Genomic DNA, 25540 nt, shown 5'->3' on the forward strand with positions numbered 1-25540 from the left:
TCATGATGGAAAATACATAAACTACACGACCATACCATCGATCGACCGATAGCAAGGCATCAACCAGATGAATACGCAGATAATTCGTAACTTTTGGAAAAATAATCGCTGGCTAAACTTGTATAGCTAGCTGAACGAAATATATGTTATACAATACATCATTCTGCAACTTAATGATGTTATCGAATTAACATTATAAGCTTAATTTTATTAATCCAAAAAGTGATGTGGACGTTAATTCATTTTAATCTTCATGTTTGATCAATTAAAATTCTATCCATTCGACTGTAATTTAACTAAAATTTGACCCGTCACGACAAATGGGAACATCAGAACATTAGTGTTTCAATTCAAATTAGTGAGAGAGAAAGGAAGTTGGTGAAATCGTGTGGGGTTATTGACTAAAATCGAGAGAGATGTTAATCCGCCTCGAAATCGATTAACTGCTCTCTCTTGTTTTAGTCAATAACCCCCCCCCCCCCCCCGATTTCACAAATTACTTTCTCTCTCACCGGTTTTAATTGAAAGCTTAATTTTTTAGATTTTTCCTTTTTGTCGCGATAGAGAGACAACATATACGATATTTATACATAATTTTGGGCCGATTATAAAATTTATGGCCAAATTTCATTTTGTTTTATTAGATTGGATGAGTCAAAGTTTAGTTAAATTATGTTCAGATGGATCATATTTTAATTGATTAATGGGAGAATTAAATTGAGTTTAATGTCTCCAAGTCCACGTCACTTTTTAGAAATTAAACTCGTAATGTTAACCACATAATATCATTAAATTGGTTGTTGTCATACACAACATATACTTCATACACTACAAGAAAACAACGGCATACTGAGGGAAAAAATCGTCGGTATGTCGTCGGAATAACGCTATTCCGACGACATACCGACGAAAAAAATCCTCGGAAATAACTCTTCGGAAATTCATCTTTCCTCAGAAATCCCTCGGAAATTTCCGACGGAATTCCGAGGAAACCCTATTTCCTCGGAATATTCCGAGGAAGATATCGTCGGAATATTCCGAGGGATAAACTTCCTCGGAATATTTCCAAAATTAAAAAAAAAATTTATAAATTTATTTTTTTAAATTGAAATTCGAAAATATAAAATTAAAATTGAAATAGAAAACATATTTAAAATACAAAAAATAATAAAATAGTTTTTATAAATAAAAAAATGTTTTATAAATACAAAATTAGTTTTAATAAATATGAAATCATCTTTTTTATAAATACAAAATAGTTTTTATAAATACAAAAAATAATAAAATAGTGTTTATAAATCAAAAAATGTTTTATAAATACAAAATTAGTTTTATAAATATAAATATTTTTATAGATATGAATTCATCTTTTTATATATACAAAATAGTATTTATAAATACAAAAAATAATAAAATAGTGTTTATAAATAAAAAAAAATATTTTATAAATACAAAATTAATTTAAAAATATGAAATCATCTTTTGTAAATCCAAAAATCGAATTTATATACGAAGAACGGTTTGTATATTTAAAAATAGTTTTTATAAATACAAAAATAAAAAATAGTGTTTATAAATCAAAAAAATGTTTTATAAATACAAAATTAGTTTTAATAAATATAAAATTTTTATAAATATGAAATCATATTTTATAAATCCAAAAATCGAATTTATATACAAAAAACGTTTTGTAAAATCGAATTTATATAGAAAAAACGTTTTGTAAATACAAAAATAATGAACAATTTATAAAAAAGTTCTAAATCAATTCAACACAACCAAATCACAATTCTAAACCTATTACACAACAAATCACAATCCTACCCAATCACCCTAACAAAAATCTATCAAAAACCTTCTAAAATCATCAAATCTACTTAAAAACCTAACAAATAGGACCTAAGAGAGTGGGATAGGGTCCTTACATGATTTGTAAGGGAATGGAAAGGATTCGCCGGAGAGATCGTCGCGAGAGAAGGTGGAGAACGCCGGAAGGAGAGAGAGATCGCCGGAAGGAGAGAGAGATCGCCGGAAGGAGAGAGAGATCGCCGGAGAGGAAGAAGAGAGAAATGGGGAAGAAGATGCGTTTCGAGTTTATAAAACCTTGGGTCCGACGGATATTTTCCGTCGGAATTCCCTCAGTATTTTCAATTTCAATTTTCGCGAAATATTTGGCGGCTTGTTTGCCTGGTTAAATGAAAATATTCCGAGGAAATTCCGACGGCCACTTAAATATCCGCCGGAATTTCCTCGGAATATTTTCATTAATTCGAGGAAAAAGAATATCATGTCCATGTATTTCTATTAATTTATATTGTTCCTCGGAATTTCCTCGGAATATTCCGAGGAAATACCGAGGAACTAGTGTTTGGGGTTTCAAAACATCAATTTTTTTTGCCGTATTTCATTTCTTATACAATTGTAATGCATACCATTGAGGATTCTTTGTATCGATGAGCATAAACCATGAAATAACAAATTTCAAAACGAATTGTAAGTATTCCCTTTACCGTTCATTAAAGTGTATAAGTGTTTCTCTTATGTTGTGGGGATTTCGTTCATACAATCAGAAAAGTGTTTATTATAGGGTAAGGAACAAATTTTTGACTTCATAATGAACGTAAGACACTTAATAAGGGTTATATAGGTGTTATTCAAACCGTAAAACGTTGTTTTCGGTTTAAAAACCCTATTTCCTCGGAATTTCCTCGGAATATTCCGAGGGAATTCCGAGGAAACCCTTTTCTTCCTCGGAATTCCGTCGAAATATTCCGAGGAACTAGTGTTTGGGTTTTCAAAACGTCAATTTTTTTTTAAAGCGGATCGATCGATGGATATATGTCCAAAAACGCATCGATCGATCACTAAGATGGACCAAAGCGTAACAATGTGATCGATCGATGAGATTATCCCATCGATCGATCGAGGATATCAAGTGTTCCTCGGAATTTCCTCGGAATATTCCGAGGAAATTCCGAGGAACTAGTGTTTGGGGTTTCAAAATCTCGAATGTTTTTTTAAACGGATCGATCGATGGATATATGTCCAAAAACGCATCGATCGATCACTAAGATGGACCAAAGCGTAACAATGTGATCGATCGATGAGATTATCCCATCGATCGATCGAGGATATCAAGTGTTCCTCAGAATTTTCTCGGAATATTCCAAGGAAATTTCGAGGAACTAGTGTTTGGGGTTTCAAAATCTCGAATGTTTTTTTATAAACGGATCGATCGATGGATTTATGTCCAAAAACGCATCGATCGATCGCTAAGATGGACCAAAGCGTAACAATGTGATCGATCGATGGGTATATGTCCAAAAACGCATCGATCGATCACTAGTTCGTCGGAATTTCCTCGGAATATTCCGACGGATTGATGTTTCCTCGGAATTCCGTCGGTATATTCCGAGGAAATTCCGAGGATTTCATTTTTCGTCGGAATGTCCGTCAGAATACCGTTGTTTTCTTGTAGTGATATAGCTAGGTATACATTAATTTAGTTCGCATGGCTAACCATGTGGTGGTCAATACTTTGCGTTCTAGCAATCATTTTTCCTAACTTTCTTTTTGCTGTGTATATACTGATGAGCCTGCTATTATGGAGAAATGTGTTTTACGTTTATTATAGTATTAGCAGGTTAAGTCAAGTATATTGCAAATTTTATTGATAAAAATTCAGGCAAAGATATTGCAATTCAAACAAGAATTGTAAATTTTTATTAATAGTCAAACCATGATGAATGCTTGTTAATTAATGGGAAAATAAATCATGGAAATGAAGTAATGATTCAATTAATATGTAAACTTTTATCCATATATATATATATCCCACAAATTAAATCAAATAACAAACAAAAAATCTTGTGTTGAGTTTATATCTCTTGAGATCAAAAAGCTAGTAAAAGAAAATGGCTGGAAAAATGTGTATGATGATGATGGTGATGATGATGGTGATAATGAAATGTGATCTAAAAGCATGTAATGAAATTGATTATATGGAAAAAGACGTTTTGTGTCTTGAGAACTGCATCATCAAATGCGGCGAAGATAATTACCAGTGTCAGACGCTTTGTTATGACGATTGTGATCCCTCTCTTATAGGGTACACATTGCTTATATGTTAATCGTTTCTTTTGTATTTTATCTCGTTATTAGTAATCGATATTATATGATATTGACATGAATATGGTCTTAATTTGCGCTGATACAAAGGGAGGAGAGACCAATAATGCCACCAGGCCAAAGCGAAAACGCTTTCTGCCACAGAGATTGTAGCATTGAATGTGGAAGTGACGCAGATTGTATGGAACCTTGTGTGAAGATATGCCCTGAAACAACTTCTCTTTGTTAATTTACAGACATTAATTGATCAATGTTCTGTCGGTAAAATTATGCGACTATATAGAAAATTTGATAACTGATATGAATTATGATAAGAAGCCAAGATATATTATCATTATATTTTCAGAAATGGACCAATTATGAACAAGAGTAGGTAACGTGGAGTTTTCAGATTATAAATAATTAACTGAAAGTGCCGGTCTAACACTTTTAAATGCATTAATCAAAATTTAACAACATGCCTTTTGTATTTTTTAAATCTAATATCATATATATGGCCATATGGGCCAACGAATTTTTTTAAACCTATATATATTAACATCAGAATAAATCATTAAGCCCGTCGTTTTATAAATTTCAAAACTCTTCATTAAAAATCCAAACACAGATTTTTTTCAGTGAGATCACAAGTGCCGAAGTTGACACTTTAGGAAGAGATGAAACTCTTTCATTATATATATGATTTTATTCCAATTAGTATATGGCATAAAAAGAAAGAATATGTCAAAATTACTGTTATTCAAACAAAAATAAATAAGGTCAAACTAAAACAGTACATGCAATTTACTAGGGGTGAATCAACACAAAGACTAGAAATAAAGGAATAAATAATTCCATATAATCTTTCTTCCATCGTATATATAAACCCACACAAATCAAACCAAACAAACAACAAACATCAGTCTTACATTCTTACTACTCTTGAGTTTTAAACCTGTTTGAACGAAAAAAGTTCTATCAGAAATGGCTCAAAAAATTTGCATGGTGATGATGATGGTGATGGTATTGGTGGTAACAATGGAATGTGCTACTATTAATCAAGCAACAGAAGGCTACGGATCATGCATCACCGATTGCGTTGAAAAGTGCGGCACAGATGAGCGTTGCCGATATCATTGCAGATGGATTTGCCCCAAACCTCACTCACCACAGGTTATCCTAAAGTACGTACTGCATATTTCTTCTCTTTAAAATATTTTGTTCTTGTTTAATTACTGTATTGAATATTGATGTATTTATGTGGTCTTAATACAAAGGGATGAAGCAATATTGCCACAACAAGGTAGAAACGCTATCTGCTATAGAAACTGTCTCATCAAATGTGGCAATAACGAAGCTTGCATGCACGCTTGTTTGGAGAAATGCCCCCAGTAGGACTGCTATTTTTTAATTATCATACAAAATACTCAAAAAAATTATGATGGTGCATGTGTTTTACATACGACAATTTGAGTTTATACCAATGTATTACGTTTCTTAACTTCGTTCCAGAAAAAAAATCGAATATTAGTAACAAAGTTTTGGTTCTATATGGGTCGTGTCTAATCTCAAATGGAAAATACATAAATTTGAGTTTTATACGGAACCAATAATGCCAGACAACAATGCTAGCTGCTACAGAGATTGTAGAAAGAAATCTGGCTATAATGCAGATGCAGATTGTTTCGAACCTTGTATAAGGAAATCCTCCAAAAGTACTATTTTCTAATTCTCAGACAAAGCGTTCACTTCTATTATGATTCATTGTTTTTGTCAATAAAATAGATTAATGATACGAACTATGAAAGAATCCCAAGATATATTATTATATCTTCAGAAAAATGGACCAGTGATTAACAAGAATAGGTAATTACAGTTTTTCATATTATAATTTACAAATACGTAAATGAAATAGATTTTCAGGGGACATTGTGATGGGGATATAAACGAAGGATGACATATATCAGACAATTGACTACCATAATAGCGAATAATATTTGGTTTGAGATTGCTCGTTATGTTGTTTCTGTTACATATTACTTTTATGTTCATATCACTATATTCTGTGGTCCCTGACCGATTCGTGATTCACACTAATCATACACAGTACATGCTTTGCCGTATTCCCCAGGCTTGAAGCGAAGCATCTTTGGTTCATGGGATCGCCTCATGTGCCTTACTACGTGTATTTTATTTGCATAAAGTTAAGAGTTAATGCCCAGGCCTGTCTAGTAATTTTGATGGACCCTATGGAAGTTTTATTTTTATATATCAACAATTATAATGATTTTGTCAAAAGAGTTCTAAATTTTGAAAATAACTCTAATTTTTAACCCAAAATATTGCAACTTTTTTAGAATCCAGTGCAAAAGCAGTTGTTGCATATGTCAAAAGTTGGGCCTGTTAACGCCGAATGAGCATAGATTATCATATCACTTTGGGGGTAGATATACTACTCATATTTTAACATTTTATTACTAATTTATGTCAAACAAATCATATATTGTCGCATGTTTATTAGAGTTTAAGCGTTTCGGAGGTGGATAGTTTTTTGGATTGGGTTTCGATCAAACCAGACCTGGGCACATGCTAGTAAAATTTTGGTCTTGACTCTCAAAAATTTTGGAGATTTTTAATGAAAAAAATATTTTACTAAAATTCTTAAAGAAATGTTTCAGACCCCCATCATCTTAGAATCCGACCCTGGTTCTAATAGCATTTGGTTCGACTCTACAGCATTTTAGTCAGTTTTAAATATTTGGTGTTAAACGAGCGTATTGTCACCTGACCATGTAACTTAATATGGACCCCCCCCTCCTCTACGGTGTAAAGATATTTCAAGGGGACAAGGCATATATAATTTTATTAAAAAAACAAGACATAAATCCTTGAAGTTGGGCTTATTCTTGTTCAAATAATAAATCTCTATATCATCACAATACTAAAAACCAAATATATTTTAGTCAGTTTTAAACATTTGGTGTTAAACGAGCGTATTATCACCTGACCATGTAACTTAATATGGACCCCCCTCCTCTACGGTGTAAGGATATTTCAAGGGGACAAGGCATATATAATTTTATTAAAAAAACGAGACATAAATCCTTGAAGTTGGGCTTATTCTTGTTCAAATAATAAATCTCTATATCATCACAATACTAAAAACCAAATATATTTTAGTCAGTTTTAAACATTTGGTGTTAAACGAGCGTATTGTCACCTGACCATGTAACTTAATATGGACCCCCCCCCTCCTCTACGGTGTAAGGATATTTCAAGGGGACAAGGCATATATAATTTTATTAAAAAAACGAGACATAAATCCTTGAAGTTGGGCTTATTCTTGTTCAAATAATAAATCTCTATATCATCACAATACTAAAAACCAAATATATTTTAGTCAGTTTTAAACATTTGGTGTTAAACGAGCGTATTGTCACCTGACCATGTAACTTAATATGGACCCCCCCCCCCTCCTCTACGGTGTAAGGATATTTCAAGGGGACAAGGCATATATAATTTTATTAAAAAAACGAGACATAAATCCTTGAAGTTGGGCTTATTCTTGTTCAAATAATAAATCTCTATATCATCACAATACTAAAAACCAAATATATTTTAGTCAGTTTTAAACATTTGGTGTTAAACGAGCGTATTGTCACCTGACCATGTAACTTAATATGGACCCCCCCCCCTCCTCTACGGTGTAAGGATATTTCAAGGGGACAAGGCATATATAATTTTATTAAAAAAATGAGACATAAATCCTTGAAGTTGTGCTTATTCTTGTTCAAATAATAAATCTCTATATCATCACAATACTAAAAACCAAATATATTTTAGTCAGTTTTAAACATTTGGTGTTAAACGAGCGTATTGTCACCTGACCATGTAACTTAATATGGACCCCCCCCCTCCTCTACGGTGTAAGGATATTTCAAGGGGACAAGACATATATAATTTTATTAAAAAAACGAGACATAAATCCTTGAAGTTGGGCTTATTCTTGTTCAAATAATAAATCTCTATATCATCACAATACTAAAAACCAAATATATTTTAGTCAGTTTTAAACATTTGGTGTTAAACGAGCGTATTGTCACCTGACCATGTAACTTAATATGGACCCCCCCCCCTCCTCTACGGTGTAAGGATATTTCAAGGGGACAACGCATATATAATTTTATTAAAAAAATGAGACATAAATCCTTGAAGTTGGGCTTATTCTTGTTCAAATAATAAATCTCTATATCATCACAATACTAAAAACCAAATATATTTTAGTCAGTTTTAAACATTTGGTGTTAAACGAGCGTATTGTCACCTGACCATGTAACTTAATATGGACCCCCCCCCCTCCTCTACGGTGTAAGGATATTTCAAGGGGACAAGACATATATAATTTTATTAAAAAAACGAGACATAAATCCTTGAAGTTGGGCTTATTCTTGTTCAAATAATAAATCTCTATATCATCACAATACTAAAAACCAAATATATTTTAGTCAGTTTTAAACATTTGGTGTTAAACGAGCGTATTGTCACCTGACCATGTAACTTAATATGGACCCCCCCCCTCCTCTACGGTGTAAGGATATTTCAAGGGGACAAGGCATATATAATTTTATTAAAAAAACGAGACATAAATCCTTGAAGTTGGGCTTATTCTTGTTCAAATAATAAATCTCTATATCATCACAATACTAAAAACCAAATATGCTGAATTATTAAGCTATCCACATCATCAAAAATAATCATCCAATCAGCACATTTCGTTTTTACACATCAGACACAATTATGTATGGGGTTCAAGTTTTTCTTTTATTTATAGTGGGCTTCATTTTTTTTTTCCACAAAATCTAAAAAAACCAAAATCAATCCGACAACGCTGCTTAACCAATATTGAAACGTCTCTCCCAGTTTCCAAGTGACTAAGTTACTTATCGATTCAATTTCTCTCAGTATGTGCTTTTAAAAGTTCATCTTCCCCACCACCTCCTCAATCAATAAAGCTCTTCCTCTCAATATTGCATTCCGATCTCTGTAGGTAATATTGCAAAGTGAACATGCCGTAGTAAAGCGGCTGCAAAGGTTCGTTTTCATGTAATCATGGCCTTTCAGTTATTCAATTTTTTTCCTGATCAGTAGTTTCTAGGGATTAAACTTTTAACTTATTTTTCGATAAAGTATTAAACTTTTAACTCCTCTGTACAAAAGTTCTTCATCTGGAAACTGTGAAATCTGTTACAGGTTAGATGGGTAGAATCCTTTGATTGTTATTGTGATGTCGAAAGTATTTGACATTGGTTACGTGAACATACTAAACCTGTTGCGCTTATTCCCCTTTTTAATTTGATTATGATGGATTTTTCTTGGTTTTCCATTATTTTTTCTAGCTCAATTTTATGTGTAAATACATACGCTGTCTTTTTATGATCTAAAGTGAAGATTCCCGTGAGACTTTCAAGAAAAAGCTTCCCAAGAACAAATATGTTGCTGCTGTGAGTGTCTCCTTCTCACCTTCAAAGTTATTTTATACCTTAGGTTCATCTTCAAAGGCATACTAACTTTAAATTTGTATGGATAAACAAGTTTGAAAAGCTTCTGGAGACAAGTAGAAATTCCTACAGATGTTGTATGTACTTTATCTCAGTTTTAATGTTCTAAACTAAATACAATACTTGAATTTCACAATAATTCTGGAAAAAGAACCTCATGTTGCTAAGGCTAAAAAGCGCAAGGGTTGACTACGAGAAGAACCTGAAACCTTGCAACAAAAAATTGGTAAACTATGTTTCAATCAAGTGTTTATTTATAGATAGGTCGTTCACCAATCACTGATTTGTTGTAATTTTAAAGAGGAAGATGAGAAATTCGACAAGTCAGTGTCAGAAGTTAATGGTGGAGATTACAATGAGGAAGGAAGAGAGGGTTTGACATGCTCCTCCTTAATGCAAAGGTTTGTCTCTTCTAATTTACTTGGTATAAATTCTAGATCTTTCAGTTCCTTCTCATAAGCTGATGAGCAGGTTTGTCTCCTATATTCCCTCTCAATGATATCTTTTGGCGTCGAGTCTAAGGTGATAGTAGCCACCAGCATTAATCCAAAATTCGTCGGAGGTAGCTATCTTGAACTTCATCTTTAAAACAAGTTTACAGTTCCATAGTGATCTGTAACCATCTTTGTTAATCTTCCAGGTCGTCTCTTACTGAATACAACCTCTGGCACTCATTTCTATTTCGACAAAGACAAACGCAAGTGAGACCTTCATCCGAGTAAGTCTTTCGATCGTCAATAAGAAAGTTATATCTTATTTATTCAAAGACCACAATTAAAACACAAAATAATAATTATATGTGTAGTTTGGGTGTTGGTGACGTGATCTGCTCCACAAGTTCCACCAAATATGAAGGTGTGAAGAAAATTGAAGTTGTGACGGTCTTTGAGCTTAACGCATACGTGGTTAACTCGACCCCACATGTTAAATCCCTAACTGTTTCTTCTAGCATATGTCTCATTACTAATGTCCCTCACTTCCTTGCATCACAGGTTACCGAATTTTGTGCTACCGGAAAAAGGTGAGTTGATTGAAACGGGCAGTGGCTGGTGCTACATATCCTGCTCTAATGGGATCTCTTCCTGCATGTAGTGACTTAACCTCTGTTGGTGTTGTCAGGTAAGCAGACCATTAACTACATTTTGTGTACATCGTACAAACCATTTAAGCCAACCAACATATCCTGCTAAGACATTTGCAACATTTAATTTTTGAAGATATCGTGTGGAGCTGTGCATTTTAGATGGTACAGAGTCTGCAGTGTTTGTTGTTTTCTATGCCGAAATTTCATGGTTGACTAATGTGTGTGCGGCGGAAATCAGTGAACTTATGGTATGCTTGAGTGGCCACATCTTATCGCCTAGACTTTATTTATCAAGAAACATGCCTTGACAGACATTTTCTTTTTGCAGGGTGTTGGTGTGGGAGACTGTAGGGGCCGAGGTTCCACAATTTCTGCAAAATATTGTTGGCAGAACGTTCACTTTCCAGTTGGAGCTAACTGAGCTCAAAAGCTCAAAAGCTTAAATGATCAGAGTTGTGCATATGCTTGGTCTGAGTTCTGAATTTTCCTGAGCATGCTTTGCCACTGACTAGAACATTTGACGTAATGACCTCCACATGAACCCCAGGGGTCCATCTGCAGCAGAACAGCAAGTGATGAGCTCAATTCTGTCAGGATCATTGCAGAGGAACAACAGCTTCCAGGAGCTGGTTGCCCACTCAAGAAGGCTCGCACAGAGTAGTTACTCAAGTGATCTACCTTATAACCCTTCTATTTCTTACAAGCTTAAGTTCACATTATATTTTTTTTCGTCGCAGGAGCTGTTATAAAGTTACCGTTCACGTTTTTTTATAACTTCAGTTCTAGAAATATAAAAAATATTTATTTCACTTTAGACTATAACAAACAAACTTAAAAAATATAAGACATTAAAAATTCTTCCGAAAGCAGCCCTACAATTCAACTTTCTAGATCCCCAACAGCATCATACTAATATTTTTTTTTACCAACATCGTACTAATACTACCACGGAAAAAATGATCCAAACAAACAAAAACACCAAAACAGCCAACACAAAAAATATTAAAGGATTTAACTATTTCTTTTGGTTTAGTCTTTGAAGAAATTTTTGTTTTACAAAAAGTATTTGTATATGGTTAGATTCATCTTAATTTTCAAATTATTAATGGTTACACTACATTTAAGTTATTTTGGTTAAATACGATTTGGTTCATTCTAATTTTTTTGAAATAAATTATATGATATAATGTGGTATGAAAATCAAGTAAACTTCAATTTAAAATATTGTCAATTAAGACAAAGTTCAACAAATTCTAAAATAATTTACAAAAGATAATAAATAAAATCTTAAAAATAAATAAAACTTCATTTTTTTGTTAAATAAAATATACAAATTATTATCTATGGTTTTATTGAAACGATTTATATAGTACTTTAAAATATATATTTTTTTTATAATTTTATTACATTACATTATATTTTCAATTTATTTATCTTGGAAATGGATTAATTAATATTGTGTGAAATAATTAGTGTAAATATTAAAATTTAAAACTCTTAGAAAAAATTTATCAGTTGTTTTAAGTGAAATAAAAATCAAAAGAACAAATAAAAATCATTACATTTTCCTTAATTTTTTTATTTAATAGTTTTATGTACACTAAAAATTCATTAGTGATTCTTTCAACTCGAACCAACAAATTTTAATAAAATTTACAATATAATTTTAAATTAAAAAATATATTTATCCTTTTTAAATATTTTATAAAATTAAAATATTAAATACTTTTATTGTAAACTCACCCGCCCGTAGGGCAGACCAACCCCTAGTCCTACTATATAAAAGAGACTAAATTCAAGGCTTTTGGGACTATCCACCTCAGCCAAAATATTCTTATCCAAAAAGAATTAGAAATAAATGTCATTTACAAGATAATTAACTAATATACGACTTTTGATATTTCTAGAAATTTCAAATTTGTAACTGCTAATTTATTAATAGAATCATATATCTATATTGAATTATGTTCTATTTTTAATCGTTAGACTTCACGGGTAAATAAATTATTAATTAATAATATATATAGTTTATAACTTTATATTGTAGTTATAAATAAAGAGAAAATAACCGGGGAGGGTGAAGAAGCTCATGTAAAATTATGTAATTAAAATGGTAAAATGGTGAGTATGATGAGGTGAATCTAAGAAAAATTGTTGTACAAATTATGGTGCTTTATTTGTCCATTATATATTCACATAAATAAGTCAATATTTGTTGTTGTTTTTTTGTGGTAAGATGTTAAGATTATCATTTTCTGAAAGGTTACACAATTGTTTTTAAACAACTTATTACATCAAGGAAACAAAAACAACCAACAACAACTCAAAGTAAAAAAGGTCTTAAGGAGGTCTTATACAAGAAAGATAAAAAGAAGTAGAGAAGAAGAGAAAGAAGAACTTGTCGGGTAAGAGAGGAGACGGTCACACATTATACGGTCGAGAGAGGCAAGGATGACTGATGAAGGTGAGGAGACAGCTGTGAACACACGAGCATTACACTCTTTCCACAGCAGGTAGATGGCTGACTGAAAGTAGAGCTTGATGACTGGAGTAGCATGCGCATCTGCGTTGACGCGAGGTTGATTGATCCAGGCTGCAACAGAGTCTAGATCAGCCTGAGGAGAAATCCAAACTTCAGCAGCAAAAGGCTTCTATATCAAGCGAGAGAAAGAGCACTCAAAGAAGAGATGATGGTGAGTCTCTATTTTCAGATTACAAAGGACGCAAGTTCCGAAGACATTTAACCCTCAACGCCTCAAGCGATCCTTGGTTGGCAGTCTTCTCCGCAAAGCCAGCCATGATATAAACGCATTACGTGGAATATGTTCCTTGAACCAAATAGTCTTGTGCCAATATTTATTGTTGATAGTGTTTATATTCTTTTCTGACATTAGTATCCATATTTTTTTAGTAAACTGATCCAAAGAGATTAGTTTGTGGAGCTAACCAAATGAGGATTACAGTGTTTACTTTGGAAAAAGTAATAGGTTGAATGATAGATGGCGTGCATGCTTTTTCACATGGAAATCTGCACATATATTAAAATTGTAAGATTTGAATCATAGAGAAAATATAGTGTATATGACTGAAGTTGGTCCATTCCGAAACTAAAGATGGCTAAAATTCTTCTTTGTCAAAATGCGTAGATATGAATCTTATATGAATAGAGTTCTTCATTGCTTATAGCAGTGTAATAAACTCCGTGTGTAAAGGAGAAAAAATGTTATATAAGTGAAAACAAAAATTATGATTTTTTTTCTTGTGCCTATAGGCTCTTCGCAATTTGAAGAAGAAAGAACATATTGTGTAAAAATCTTTGGCTCGGTCAAATTTATCTAATTGTTTATAAAACTGTTGTTATCTGATTCATGTAATTTTTCAGTGTTGATTTAAAAGCTCAAAAAACCCATCTATACTGACTTTTTGATATTGTTTTCTGTGATTTGAATTTAAAAAGAGATAAAACTTTCGATAAGTTATGTAAACTCAGAACAAGTATTTAGCTTTAGAAAGCATTTACATGTTTCAAACTTATAATATATACATATATAATGTTTAAAATTATGCATATAAAACCTGTGTAAAATGTGTCTGAATATGTTTCTCTTCTTTAATGTGTTAATCGTACTATATATAACATTATTTTAAAATTTCAAAAAGTTTATGTCACATACAAAAAACCATCAATAAAAAATATAATTCTCCATCTACAACAAGAAAAATGAAAAATTATAAACATATAAATTTAAATTAAGAAAAACTAACATTGGAAAAAACAAGAAGTTAATGTAAAAGAAAAAACCGAAAAATAATATTATAAATAAAATAAATTTATAAGACACGATCCGATCGAAGCGCGGAAAAAATCTCTAGTGTAATCTAATGGGTTGAAACAAACGAAGACTAGAAATAAATGAATAAACTAGAGGTTGATTAATGACATATTCATCACATAGCTTATTTGAATATAATTAGGTTTCTACAAACCTATCCGGACACAAAAGGATCTTATTCGAACAATGTCTGAAAATTTATAATACATGGATGAAGTTTAATTTTTAAACCCAAAATATCCGAAAACCGGTCTATATCCGAACGGCGAACGGGTACCTGAATACTTATGTCTTATACAATCTGTAAAAACTAAAAAAAAATTGTTAACTAGTTTGGAATCTTGTCACGAATTGAACAATTTCACTAAAACCTGTGAAATTATATGGTTGACATGTAAAATAAATGTTTTTGAATTATTATCATAAAGACAATTAATGAAATAATTAAGAAAAGTAAAAAGATGAATGTAAAAGATGCAATAAAACACTTAAAAATAGATAAATTCTATTTTGCATTTCTATAATAAATGATGTCAGATTATTTAGAAAAAAAACAATAAATGAAGTGATTGACGTTACTTAAAAATGAATCAAAATCTATAAAAAAATCACTTAAAAATATGCAAGTATTAATTTGTACTTCAGTTTTAATAGACTAGTTTTAATAGAATAGAGATAATTTCATATATAATCTTTTCTCCATCATATATATAAACCCACACAAATCAAACCAAGCAAACAACAAACATCAATCTTACATCCTTACTACTCTTGAGTTTTAAACTTGTTTGAAGAAAAAAGTTATATCAGAAATGGCTCAAAAAATGTGTATGGTGATGATGATGATGATGATGATGGTGATGGTATTGGTAACAGTGGAATGTGCTACTATTAATGAAGCAATAGAAGACTACGGATCATGCGTCAACAGGTGCTTTGACAATTGCGGCACAGATGAGCATTGCCATTATCATTGCAGATGGATTTGCCCCAAACCTCACACACCACAGTTTATCCTAAAGTACATACTGCGAATTCCTTCTCTTTAAAATATTTTGTTCTTGTTTTATTACTGTATTGAATATTGATGTATGTATGTGGTCTTAATACAAAGGGATGAAGCAATACTGCCGCAAGAAGGTGGGACTACTATCTGTTTCAGAAATTGTACCCTGAAATGTGGCGCTGACATGCATTGCATGCACAATTGTTTGAAGAATTGCCCCCACTAGGACAACTCTTTTTATTTATCATACAAAATACTTAATTTTTATGATGATTCATGTGGTTTTTATAAGGCAATTTGAGTTCATATCAATGTAATAGGAGTTTATCGTTCCAGAAATAAATTATCGAATACTAGTAAAAGTTTTTGTTCTATATGGGTCGTGTCAAATCTCAATGGAAAATACATAAACTATACGACAATGCCATCGACCGATATATATATATATATATATATATATATATAGGGATATATATTATCAAGGCACCAGCCAGATAAAAGCGCATAACTAGCTAGGAAGACCACCTTTTGCAGGATTATTTTCTTAGTTCATATTTCCAGAAGTTGTAATGTTCGCTTCGGTGTTCTAACAAGTGAAATCAGAACCAAAGCCGTTTTATTTCCTCATATAAAATATCCCTAAAATAAAGACGGTCTAATAGAATTATTATTTGGAATAGTTTTATTTATCTTACAAAAAATTGGTTTAAAAATATGGACTGTTTACCAAAAAAATAATTCGGATGGTCTATATTTAAAGATTCGACATTAACTCATAATTAGTTTTTGCTATACATACTGTTGAGCTGGCTGTGATGGAGAAATACGTTTTACGTTTATTGTAATATTTTTTTTTTGTAAAACACGTTTATTGTAATATTAAGCAGGTAAAGTCAACATAATATTGATATGTTCAAAAAAAAAAGAGAACACAAAGCTTATAAACTCTAACATACTACATTGATTTGTTCAAAAAAAAAAAACATACTACATTGATGAATTCTTCACAAATTCTCGGGGGAAATTGCGTCATTATCGCAATAAACTAAACTTTGAATCCTAGATTTATAACGCTTGTAATCATCTGAACCCTAAAAAGAAAGATCACGAGATCAAACCTCACGTGCCTTCGACATATACAGACACATGAATCTTTGGGGGTAAATCAAATTACTAGGGTAAAATCAAATTACTCAGATTTTAAACATTATCGTTTCGCAATTTACCTCAATATAAGTTTTAAAGGATCCTACTATATATTAATTAAGAAGTCACTTAAGCTATTTGTGTTGACTCATATGAAAACTTTCCAATTAATTGTTATAATTTAATTGGTTGATAGTTTTTTTATTTTTTATTTATTTAATTAAAGTTTTTAAAATGAAACCAACCCTAGAATTATCCAATCTAATAAATGTTTCCAAACATTAAATTAAAAATCTTAAATATAGATGAATTAATATAATTTATTTATAGAAACAATTAAATATCATAGATTACATTATATAAATTGATAATATACATTTAAATGCATATGATACTACATAAACAATTATAAAAAAATGGTTTTTAATATATTTATATTATTAGTGAATACAATAAATTATAGTTTCCAGAAAACTAATTAATGTAAACCCAATAATATTAATTAAACTCACTCGTTTACTCTATATATATTCTAAAATGTTTCAAATGAATGCAAAACAGTCAAATATATAATTTTAAAAATTCTCATCATTTTCCAATGACAATGTGATATCATAGATAAGTTATCACTTTTAGAAATGATTAAAATATTTATATAATTTAAAACATAAAAAATATATGGTAAGTCATTTAAAATTATATTAATCATGAAATGTTATTTAATTCATCTATTAATACAAAAAGATGAATTAAAATTATTATATGGTAAGTCACTTAAAATTATACTAGGTGTTTGCCTGCAATTTTGCGGGTAATTATATTATATAAAAAAATATATATTATGTTTACATTGTCATATTTTTTGAATAATAATTAAAATTAAAATTTTAGTTTCAAATTGTTGGATAATCAAAAAAAATTCAGTATATATTTTTAGAAGATCTGTGAGATTTAAAATAGTTTAACAACGTAAACCTTATTCATTACAAAGATTTCTCTTACAGAAAAGCAATATTATAATTAATTTAATTGGTTTTAGAATTACTTTATATTTTTTTTCGGTTAATAAAACACAACGGTTTGATGGATGGACACATGTCGCTCTACTTTCACTATTTGACGAAGTAAATAAATTAAATCTATATATATCTATATAAATATGTTTGTTTCTCTCCTATGTTGCCACCTAGGATGCCACGTCAGAAAGTCATGCGTTATGGAGCTGACACGTGTTCAGATAAGTAAAACTTTGCGTTTCATTTAATCGAGTTATGTTTCGTTTGTTCACATGTTAATGGGCTTCTAAACATTTAATTGGCCCAACGGAGAGAGGTTGTCTTCCCCGATGGCGTGATCAAAAATTAAGGCTCGTGTCCTCTTCGATTTACACCAGCTTTGGAGGAGATATGATGAATTGAGTGAATCAAATCGGCGGGTGTTAAAAAAAAAAAGTGAATCAAATCGACGTGAAAAACCTTTGTGCCAAGCTTTAATTGCGTCTTTTCGTTTTCTGTTGTAATCTTCCAAAGCGTTACGTAACAACCTTCATAAATGGTTCCATGATTTCTCATTCATTGTATCTCGCTTTATCCTTTTTTCCTAACAATGAATCTCCACCTATAAAAAGGTAAAGATTCATCTCTTGAAAATCATCCTCACAAATCCAATAGCATTCGATATTTTCTCATTATAATAGTTAACTCCTCTGTTCGACTTGCTGATCTGAATTATGGGTTGTTCTTCCACCTTAGAGGTTAGGTTGCTCAGTTTCTGGGAAATTGACGTGTTTTTTATTGATTCTAAGATATTTTGTTTTTAAAGCATATCTTGGTATTGAAATAATTTGTCTTTACGAAGAAGGTTGTATAATCTCAAAAAAAAATTGAAAAATTGTATCCTAATGAGGGACTCTTTGATAACAACAAAGTGTCTTTACGAAGTCAAAAATAGAAGGACATACATATCCCTCAGTTATATCATCGATATAGTAAATGTGCTGAAGGAACCATGACAGAGGAAGATGTTGTCTTGAGAGAAAGTTCAAACAAAAAATATGGTATGAAAAGTATAAAATTTTCCCGTTTCCTAAATCTGAGAAACATGTCCTCGTGAACCAAAGTGGTCATCAGAAGAGTTAAAAGTTTTTTTCTGGTTTCTTAATCTAAGATGTGTCATTTGTTTGGGTTTTTGGAACTGTAGAATGATATATCTTATGTGGAAGGGGAAAATAAATACTATGGAACTAAAGTAACTATAAATGTGTGGGAGCCAAAGATACAGCAGCAGTACGAGTTCACCTTCTCGCAGATATGACTTCTCAGTGACTTATTCAGAAAGTATTTTAACAACATAGAAGCTGGTTGGCAGGTACACTCAGTTAACTTCTAGGGAGCGTGAATTTGATTTTCATTATCTTTTCAGTATAATGATCTGTGTGTTTTATTACAGATTAGCCGGATTTATATGGTGACAAACTGACAACAATACAAAAGCTCTTTACTTACTAGACTGTATGTTCTTTAGAAAAAAAAATTATGTTAATGTTTTTAAAATTTTGAAGCTTCTTAAAATAAATATAGTATTATATGTATAAACTTTATATTTTTACTATGTCAAATTGAAATAGAAATAATAAGAATATTTCTATTATTACATTTTCTTAATTATTTTTGTTAATATTGTATTATTTAACGATAGAGAATAATGAAAGTTGTTATTTTAATTCAAATCAAAAATATTTATTAACAATAACAATATGATCTCAGAATTATTTCCATTATTTTTTGTTTATAATATTATTTTCAATACATAAAAATTTTAAATGTTTCATAAATTAATATAAATTCATGTAAAATAATTTTTATAATAACTTCCCGCCCTACGGGCGGACCGATGCTAGTTTTATATGTAAAGAAGATAGATAGCCTCAGACACGCTGGCCAAAAAAATAGCTTCAGACACTTTATGGGACTATATGGTTATATGGTCATCCGCGTTCTATCTAAGAACATTTCTATTGTGGTTATTTTTGAAGTTGGAGCTTATTCTTGTTCAAATAAATCTTTATATGGATTAATCTTATCCTTACTTTTATGCGGTAAAAACGGTAAAAGGTCAAAACAATTACAACTTTTTAATAATGCTAGGTGATTTTTTAATCAATCTAAACTCAAATGTTATTTTTTTGTCCACGGCTCAAAATGATCTATTCTCCTAATTACACACTTCTCCATTTGACATTCTCTTAAGTCACCCTAAAATCAACACAACTAACAAAACATGTTGATCTGGCAAATATAAAACAGACGTAAATAAAATAATATATAAATAATGATATTATCATCACATAATTTTGCATTACACATTTTTCTAATATATGATTCTATTTTCAAAACAAGAAAGAAAGAAAGAATTCTGGTCAGATTTCAAAAAATAATGTTCCTTTTCTAATATATGATTCTATTTTCAAAACAAGAAAGAAAGAATTCTGGTTATATTTCAAAAATATTGCTCCTTTTCTAGGAATTTATTTCCAAAGAGTAGTATATGGCATAAAAAGAAGAATAGACCAGGTTGATAAAAAAAGAAGAAGAATAGATCAAAACGAACGCAGTTCAAACAAAAATAAAGAAATCTCTACTCAGTTCAAACTAAAATGGTATATGTATTTTATAGGGGTGAATAATTCCATATATAATCTTTCCTCCATCGTATATATATAAACCCACAAAAGTCAAACCAAACAAACAACAAACATCTGTCTTACTTTCTTACTACTCTTGAGTTCTAAACCTGTTTGAACAAAAAAAAAGTTCTATCAGAAATGGCTCAAAAAATGTGTATGGTGATGATGATGGTGATGGTATTGGTAACAGTAGAATGTGCTACTATTAATCAAGCAACAAAAGACTACGGATCATGCATCACCGATTGCGTTGAAAAGTGCGGCACAGATGAGCGTTGCCAATATCATTGCAGATAGATTTGCCCCAAACCTCACTCACCACAGGTTATCCTAAAGTACGTACTGCGTATTTCATCTCTTTAAAATATTTTGTTTTTGTTTGATTACTGTATTGAATATTGATGTATTTATGCGATCTTAATACAAAGGGACGAAGCAATATTGCCACAAGCAGGTGACAACGCTACCTGCGTAAAATATTGCCGCATCAGATGTGGCGAGGACGAATTTTGCATGAAAACCTGTTTGGAGAATTGCCCCTTCTAGGACTACTCTCTTTTAAGTATCATACAAAACACTCAAATTTTTTGTGATGATCCATGAGGATTTTCATACGGAAATTTGTGTTCATATGGATGTATTAGGAGTGTTTTCACTTTGTTCCAGAAATAAATTATTGAATACTAGTAAAAAAATTGGGATATGAATGGTGACCAATGAATGAAGAGGAACAATACAATTTTTTAACATTCCTAAAAAAATTTACCATTCATAAGGAATAGTTTTTTTTTTTCATTCTTTCTCATTCTTTTTATCGTTGAGAAATATTGAATAAATTTGTTCCTCGCTAAATATATAAAGAATCATTATTCTTCATCATTCCTTTCCTATTCTTCGTTGCCAATGTTTCTGTGATGGTTCGTATCAAATCTCAAATGGAGAATACATAAACTATACGACAATACCATCGACCGATATAGATATACTATCAAGACATCAATCAGATAAAAACGCATAACGAGCTAGGATACCATCTTTTGCATGATAATTATTTTAAGAATTGGAACTTAGTTCATGTTTCCAGCATTGTAGTGTTCACTTCGATGTTCTAACAAATGAAATTTGAAGTTAGAACCAAAGACGTTTTGTTTCCCCATATGAAATAAACGGGACACGGTCTAATAGAATTATTATTTGGAATAGTTTTAGTATCTTACAAAAACTTGGTTTAAAATATGGATCTACAACATCTTTATATCTTTAATTAAGGAATTGGACATTATCGCAATAAACTATGTATAAGGAAATGCCCCAAAACTACTAGTACTATTTTTAATTTCCAGACAAAGCGTTCACTTCTATTATGATCAATGTTTTGTCAGTAAAATCCTCTATATATTATTTGATAAGTATTACAACTTCTTTTTGTAGCTACATGTCATCACTATAATGATTCTTAGAATCATTAGAGAAATATGTTGGTCCATCTAATTATATAATAAGATTTTTATTAAACTAACAATAAATTCATCATTAATTTACTTTATTATTTCCTTAAATAAAATTTACGCAATTGCCTAATGTGGCTAAAGTATATATGATAATTAATGATTTTGAATAATAAAGATTTGATAAAAAATAGTGTAGCTTCTATCATATTTGTTTAATTTTAAACTATTAAATAAATTAAACAACCACAATAACCATATAATAAAAATTTAGATTTTTATGTATATGTTATATTTTGAATTTTTACAAACGGCTATAAATTACTAAAACTATTAAAAGTCTCACATTCAAATTTTATGATCCATGGTTTAAAATTTTTGTTATGACAAAATACAAATGATTACAAAAGTTATATAAGTAAAAAGTCTAATTTAATTAATTATTAAGATTAATATATATATATCGTTTTAAATTAAACTATAAACCATATAAAATACAATATTTTAGTTTCAAATTTTACTTTGAACAATTTTTTTGATAAAAGTTTTGAACGATCATTGACAACTTATTTTTTAAAAAAAATTATAAATTACTAAAACTATTAATCCCACAATGAAAATTTTGTTATCAGTAATTTAAATTTTTTCTATAAAAGATACAAATGATCAAAAAAACTATATGAGTAGAAATCATCATTTAATAGACATTAATATTAAAAATATACTAAAATATATTACGTATGCCAGTATCATTTAAATTTAATAGCATATCCTATCAGATATAAAAAAAATATTTTTTGGATTAATAAAATTGATTTATATATTCACACAAATTTAATTATATATTTAATAGTTATTGAGTTTTAATTATTTAATATATATTTATTATTTCATAATATGTAAAAATATTTAATACATAAAATAATTTATATATATAATGTTGATTTCGCACAAGACGCGGGTCTTAACCTAGTTATGCGATTATAAACAGATTAATGATATTTTATGAAATAAGTATATTATATAGATTTTCAGTGAGCACGAACGAAGGAGGAAATATATCAGACTATATATGTTTATTATATATTTTGCTATAACGATCTTTAAGATGGATTAACACATACAACACTCACGATTAGAAATAAGATTCAATTCGATTACATGGGAAAGACAAATGGAGTATAAAGAATCTGTACAATAGTTTATATCTTTAATGAGCAATTTGTATAGTTTTCGTCCTCTCTGTCTTCGCTTGATGCTTGGAGTTTGATGCTCAGACTAAGACAACGATGATGACAATGAGCAGAACAATCCCAAAAATGAGAATAAGAAGGCATGTCTGCAACAAAAGTAAACCATATGGGAACTTAGCTTTAGCTGCTAAAAATAAGGAATCATTGAATTGAATAATTGAGAAGAGAGTCTATGTCTTGGTGTGTACCAAAGATGAGTTTGCTCTTTGAGTTTTAGCCGCTTTTCTGAGTTGAGCAGTGGCTTGTGCAGTTGCAGCTTGTGAGTTATCAATGTTAGAGCTGATGTCATCTGCCATATTTACGGTGTTTCTTAGTTTCTAAAGAAGCAAAGGAGATAGGGAAAGTGTACGGTTTATGGCTGTTGGAGAGTTACTTACCGATCATGACTCCTTGGTCGTTCACTAAAACAGCCAGATCTTTGAAGATTTCGTTCACTTCACCAATCTGTTCTTGGATTTCTCTAATTCCTTGCTCTCTTTCCTCGATAATTGCCTCGTTGAATGTTATCTCGTTATCTAGAAACACTACTTCTTGCCTGGAATGAGAAAAAATAAGAAGTTAATAAAGCACGTCACTGCAAGATATGAGTTAACACCATACGCTGAAACAGAGAAGCTGGTACTAATGATTTAAGCATATATCAGCAATTAAGGCTAGAGTTAGTATTTAATTAAGGAACAAAAGAAAACTGTTTTGACTCAAATTTGGGTAATGTTTATGCTAAAAACTTATCAACTGAAACAACTTGCTATAGCACACAATGAAATCATACTCTCTCACCTTCTTGATTGTAGAAGAAGAGTTTGCTGTTGGGAGGTCCTTAAAGATTCAGTATCCAGTTCTTGTGCATTATAACTGAACGGGGTAACATAACAATGACGCATGTGTAAGCACGGTTCAAATGTATTCCACAAACTATCAGTAACAATCCCAAGTTTAAAGCTTTCTGAACACACGAAAAGTTTACATTAATCAAGCCCCTCAAACTCACTTGTTTATAAAATAACAAATTACGACAAGATTCATTTACAACGCGGCTTCTGTATCATAACAGGAACTAAAACCTAACTGGTGAAAGTACAATTAACATGAGTTTACCAACCTGGTAGGGATATCTATAGTGACGACAGGAGTATATGTAATTTCTCTTTCAGCAGCAAGTCTCTGAGCTTTCTGAAACTCTTTGAGAACTGATTGGAAATCTTTCGCTAGTTTAGCATCCGCAATCTTCTTAATTGGCTGCCAGAGAACACAAACATAAGGATAACTTCTGTAGATAAACACACACATGACGCAACACCTAGCAAGCAACCAATTCTCCAACTAAATGTTCTCTTTCATATCTAACATTGTGATTAGCACCTTAAACAAAAATGTAAGCATTGACTTACACTAGCTGCTCCATGGAGATCGGCTTCGCTGGCTTCTTTGAGTTTAGCTGAAGTATTTTTCACCAGTTCTGATATCTGTAACCTTGTCTTTTGCCTGCCCACAAAAAAAAAACTACAGGGTCAGCTTCAAACAATTAAAAATCATATTTTTATTCGATAATTCAGAGCAAAATCAAAAACCCTAATTAATTAACACCGAGATTTTAGAAAACAGAGGGGAAGTAGTACTACTGACAGCTTATCTCGCAAATCGAGAGTATCCTTAGGGGTTCCGATGGAATTAACGAGGCGGAAGAAGGAATTGAGAGCCGTGCTTATCCTGAATATCCCGGCGGCTACCTCCTGAGATGGATCCCCACGAGAGGGAGGTCTCTGCTGCCTCCCACGATTAGGCTGCTGAAATCGAGAGCCAGCTTCGAGATCTTGGAAACTCATCCTCCTCTTTTCTCTCGAAGGGGAACAAAGACGACGAAGATGGCAAGAGTTTGGTATTAAGTCGAAATTTATTGTTTTCTTTTTTTTTGGGAAAAAAATGATTTATGTCATGTGTTCCGTGTGAATATGGTGGTGGAGGGAAATTATTTAATACGAGAGCTGCGGGACACGTCATTGCGAGGGAAGGATCCTTGCGCCTGTCGTAGTTGACCCAAATTGAAATGAAACTCGGACCGTTTAAACCGGATGGATTCAATCTCCAACTATACCAAACCGAATGACACCAAGCTTAGTCACACTTGTGGTAGTTTAACATTAAGCCCAATGCTGAGAAGATAAGGCCCGTTTTTATACCAAAATAAAAAATTCACATATAAATTTGAAAAATAACAAGAAGCATTTAAATTTTAAAATTTAAGGTAAGAAAATGCTATATATATAATTTTTTAATTAATATACTAAAATATTTATCAATTATTGAATTAATAAATTCAATACCATAACTTTGATTAAACAATTGTAGTGAGAAAATCTTAGTGCTTCAATTTCTAACATTTTTATTTGAGATGAAAAAAGCGATTAAAACATAAGTGT

At 31.0% G+C, this 25540-nt stretch overlaps 1 protein-coding gene and 4 long non-coding RNA genes across 6 annotated transcripts; 4 read left to right on the plus strand and 1 right to left on the minus strand.

Moving 5' to 3' along the window:
* The first annotated feature begins 3532 nt into the window (after positions 1-3532).
* LOC125584112 lies at positions 3533-4477 on the plus strand. The gene is made up of 2 exons (XR_007321113.1): positions 3533-4108; positions 4219-4477. It is a non-coding gene; the product is annotated as an uncharacterized LOC125584112 (long non-coding RNA).
* A 3102-nt stretch (positions 4478-7579) lies between these two features.
* On the plus strand, positions 7580-10631 carry LOC125584113. The gene is made up of 5 exons (XR_007321114.1): positions 7580-9891; positions 9967-10066; positions 10137-10227; positions 10306-10383; positions 10471-10631. It is a non-coding gene; the product is annotated as an uncharacterized LOC125584113 (long non-coding RNA).
* A 4010-nt stretch (positions 10632-14641) lies between these two features.
* On the plus strand, positions 14642-15962 carry LOC125584114. The gene is made up of 2 exons (XR_007321115.1): positions 14642-15603; positions 15697-15962. It is a non-coding gene; the product is annotated as an uncharacterized LOC125584114 (long non-coding RNA).
* A 1265-nt stretch (positions 15963-17227) lies between these two features.
* Positions 17228-21160, plus strand: LOC125584115. Its single transcript, XR_007321116.1, has 3 exons — positions 17228-18790; positions 18934-19101; positions 19183-21160. It is a non-coding gene; the product is annotated as an uncharacterized LOC125584115 (long non-coding RNA).
* Positions 21161-22926: 1766 nt separating this feature from the next.
* LOC125584116 (syntaxin-21) lies at positions 22927-25071 on the minus strand. Of its 2 annotated transcripts, XM_048752006.1 has the most exons (7): positions 24747-25071; positions 24512-24605; positions 24223-24359; positions 23901-23975; positions 23498-23655; positions 23309-23409; positions 22927-23206 (listed from the first exon to the last, which is right to left on the minus strand). In XM_048752006.1, exons 1-7 carry the CDS (start codon positions 24944-24946, stop codon positions 23141-23143), a joined length of 831 nt encoding a protein of 276 aa, XP_048607963.1. In that variant the 5' UTR covers positions 24947-25071; the 3' UTR covers positions 22927-23140. The 2 variants fall into 2 exon arrangements, with proteins under 2 accessions (XP_048607963.1, XP_048607964.1); XM_048752007.1 differs by lacking the exon at positions 23901-23975.
* Between the last annotated feature and the right edge of the window lie 469 nt (positions 25072-25540).

The sequence above is a fragment of the Brassica napus genome, chromosome C3, assembly GCF_020379485.1.
Source record: "Brassica napus cultivar Da-Ae chromosome C3, Da-Ae, whole genome shotgun sequence".
In the NCBI taxonomy this organism is placed as follows: domain Eukaryota; kingdom Viridiplantae; phylum Streptophyta; class Magnoliopsida; order Brassicales; family Brassicaceae; genus Brassica; species Brassica napus.